This window comes from Taurulus bubalis, assembly GCF_910589615.1.
Source record: "Taurulus bubalis genome assembly, chromosome: 2".
In the NCBI taxonomy this organism is placed as follows: domain Eukaryota; kingdom Metazoa; phylum Chordata; class Actinopteri; order Perciformes; family Cottidae; genus Taurulus; species Taurulus bubalis.
This window is the reverse complement of record NC_136590.1, coordinates 30,373,770-30,377,625: the sequence shown is the minus strand read 5'-3', so window position 1 is coordinate 30,377,625 and position 3,856 is coordinate 30,373,770. Positions and strand designations below refer to the sequence as shown.

General features: G+C 48.1%; 1 protein-coding gene across 1 annotated transcript; it reads right to left on the bottom strand.

The window, feature by feature from the left end:
• Window positions 1-536: 536 nt before the first annotated feature.
• Window positions 537-1,997, bottom strand: pou4f3 (POU class 4 homeobox 3; the record flags this gene model as incomplete). Its single annotated transcript, XM_079236041.1, has 2 exons — window positions 537-1,472; window positions 1,878-1,997. The coding sequence occupies 2 exons, from the start codon at window positions 1,995-1,997 to the stop codon at window positions 537-539; spliced, it is 1,056 nt and encodes a 351-aa protein (XP_079092167.1).
• Between the last annotated feature and the right edge of the window lie 1,859 nt (window positions 1,998-3,856).

Here is a 3,856-nt window from a genome sequence, read left to right as displayed (position 1 = left end):
AACACAGTTCAAGATATGATGTGAGCCAGTGCTGTGATGTGGAGGTTCAACTCAACCAACATTACAAAAGATTATCCATTATCATCATCTCTTTCTCTTTTAAAATCTTCACACAGCATCAGTTTACACCACTGACAAATAAACAGCCCATACATTAGCCTCTAATCTCCATTTCATTATAAAAACAAAAAAAGTGAGTTTATATCCCTGAATGTGACAAACTGTCAGGGTGGATTTGCTGAAAGTTCATATTTACTGTGTAAGATACATAATCAACAACATTAAAATCACCCTCCTCACAGATCTATAACGCAATAGTGTATGAGTCTCATATTAATAAGTAAATCGAAAGAAAAAAAAGTGCAACAACGAAGAGTGAGTGACACGAAATAAAAAAAAGGAAAAGTATTTTTGGAGATAATCCCAGACGAGACGTGAAGAGCTGTTGATGAATCCCTGTTAGTTAGGCTACTTAGGCTATTATTAATCACTCGATCAAAAATGTAGTAGGCTATTTTATTCATGAAGTGTGAAACTCAGTGCACCGCGGAGTATTTCATTCGTTTCTGTTTCTGCCGCTGGTTACAAAACCACACTCGGACCACATTCTTTTTCAGGTCCAGTTTTTCGGCGATGGCCGCAATTTTTTCCGAGGAAGGCCGGGGCTGGATGGCAAAGTAAGCCTCCAAAGAGCGCTTCTCCGGCGCGGCGATGGAGGTGCGCTTTCTTTTCCTCTCGTTCCCGTTGAAAAGGTCCGGCTTGGTGCTTTTCTCCCGGTACGCAGCCTCCGCTTCCTCCAGCCAGGCCTGGAGGACCGGCTTGAGCGCTATCATGTTGTTGTGGGACAAGGTGAGGGACTCGAACCTGCAGATGGTGCTCTGGCTCAATGACCCCACTCCGGGGATCTTGAGGTTGGCCAGCGCCGACCCGACGTCTGCCTGGGTCACCCCGAGTTTGATCCTTCTCTGCTTGAACCGCTCGGCAAAGGCTTCCAGCTCCCGGGGATCCGACTCCACGTCGTTGACGCACGCCATGCCGCCGTGCACGGACAGAGAGTGAGGATGGGCCATGTTGGCCATCGCCTGGTGCAGCTGGCCCATGGTCTGCAGGTGGTGGTGAGGGTGCTGGTGGTGGTGCGCCGACGTGGTCATCCCGGGAGGCTCCGGAGCGCCCATCCCGGTCATGGACAGGCTGGTGGAGAGGTGCTCGAGGAGGTCCCCGGCCTCCAGGCTCTGTCCGAGGTGGTGGTGATGGTGGTGGGAGGCGATGGTGGAGGGGACGTGGGAGATGGGCACGGTGGTGGAGGAAGAAGAGGATGCTGAGGTGCAGGGGACACTGCTCATGGTATGGTAAGTCACGTCTGGTTTGAACGGGTGACTCTTGCCGTGAGAGACAATGCTGTCAGCAGCTGCCAGAGCCTCTGCCCGTGCCAGCAGGCTCTCATCAAAGCCTCCGAATATATTGCCCTGCAGCTGCAAGCAAGAGTGCGCATACTGGAGTCAGTGGGGAATTCTGTCAGGCAGCTCTCAGGATCTAAAAAACATTTTCCAAAGGCAAGCAGCGCCGAGGAGAGGAGAGAACCCTCCTCAAAGCGCAGGTCATAAAAATTAATATGGAAGCAAGAGCATTGCTTGAAAAGACATGTGGATGAGAGGGGGGAGGGAGGGGGTGGGATGGAGAGACGGGGGACACAGACAGGAGAGAGAGAGAGAGAGAGAGAGAAAGAGAGAGAGAGAGAGAGCGAGAGAGAGAGCGAGAGAGAGAGAGTGGATAGAACAAAGTCCTGTCAAATCAACTTTACAGACATTCCCAGTGTGGTATTTCCCCTCCTCTCCCCCAGTATACTCCACAGCCATTCTCCCCTGACCCGAACGTACCTGCGGGGCGGGCAGACAGACTCTGCGCATGCCCTCCGAGCCCGAGTGCAGGCCGGGATACTTGGGCTCGTGCAGAGCCGGGTGCATGGAGAAATGCTGTTTGCCGTTCATGGTCATCATCCTCCTCCCTTCGAGCACCTCGCTAGCAGTGTGGCCCCTGACATGAAATCCGGGGGAGCGGACAGCTACAGAGCTCCTCTGCTCTGCTTCACCAGACTGAGCTGTTAACATCGACAGCGCCTCCCGGCATCCCTCTCTCCCTCTTCCTCCCCTCCTCCCCCTCCTCCTCTTTCAGCCTCCCTCTACGTCCTTCCCTCCCACCTGCTCGGTTTACAAGTTGAAAAATGTGCGCAAGCGTCAAATGAACCCAAACATGATATTTCTAATAAAACGTTGATTTTTTTTGTCGTGATGTCGTTATTGTGTTTTATTAGTTTTATTGATGAGGATATTGGGCGTGACACAAATGAAACCACGGCACTACAATGCGCCAATAGCTTCAGCACCACGGACAGCGCAGGACCGCTGAGAATAGTGCAGGCTGCTGCAGCGCTGTCCGTGGTGCTGACAGGATTCCCTTTATAGTTTTATATCACATATAGTCAAATAAAATATAAAGTGCATAAAAGTCCACAATAATTGATCCATAGTTTTGATATTACATTCTACATCGAAGTAACAAGCCCTGCATTGCTGACCAGTTGACCCTGAGGGCCTGGGCCTGCATGTGGACGCCCATCCTCGGGGCCGCTTTCACAGCCTTCTCGTGTGGCTGCTTTAACTCACGAAGTCGAGGTGGACGGGCCGAAAGAGGAGCCAGGCGGGCGCAGGCAGACCGATGACACCAGCGGGTCCATCCGATCCTGCTAGCCGCCTCTCTGGTTCCCCAGACTCTGAATAATTTAGCTGCACGGTGGCAGGCATCCATTACCACGCTGGCATGTTCTTATTCATTACACAGATTAAAACAGCCGAGGTCTTTTCTCACCACGCAGACCTGTTGCAGTCTGGGGAGCCAAACTTTAAGAGCTGCGTGTAGGCTGAGCTATTGCATGCGGATCGGGGAGAGAAAAGACTTAACTAGCACTTTACAGATGGAGAGACATTTCAATAATTAAAACGAAAAGTTGAGATATTTGATCACAGCCTGAACGTTTTGATTTTGTACCTGTGAGTGCATATTGAAATGTTACAATATAGCATCAATACAATTCTTTAAAATATTTTAAGTGAGAGAAAGATAATGTAAGTGTTCTAAAACAGGCAACATGTGAGAAACGGTGAGAAGCCTGTGCAGGGATCCTATGGAATGTATGATATGTTAGTCTGAATAAAGCCTGCAGTCCCTTTTCTCACCCTTCCCTTTTTCTTTCCCCTTAATAGCCGTTACATAGCTGGGGACCATTCATAATTTAGAGGCCAATGTTTACTCTCTGTCTTTTCATATTCTGAAGATTGAATACGACATGTTTTATGAAGAGTGCTGTCACATTGTGGCCAGATGTAAGAGGGGCTCTTTTCTTTTCGGCCCCCATCTGGCCGACATAAGCCCCACCAGATGACCCACTACTGTCACACCATGCATTCCTTGGTTTTAGTAGGCTAATAATTTGGGCTAGCTACAATTTAGCAGCCTTTTTTTGTTGATGTTTCTCAATTAATCATAACTGATATGAGTCTGTTTTACAATTTATTTTCATAAAAAAGCATTGTTTTGCCATTCTAATTGATTATGGGATTTTCCTGACAATGTCAGATCTGAGTTTACTTGTTTAAACGTATATATATTTAAAACAAGGTCATGTAAAATACATATATAACTTGACTTCCTAGGGAACCATTCCTTCGATGCTTCCTAGTAATTTGCAGTAATTTCTGATTCAGCTCTGTTGTAACAAGGACATATACAGAACATTCCTGCCAACTGCAATAAGCCTTTATAATAAATCACCTCTGGCCAGATCCTCCAATTTAATCAA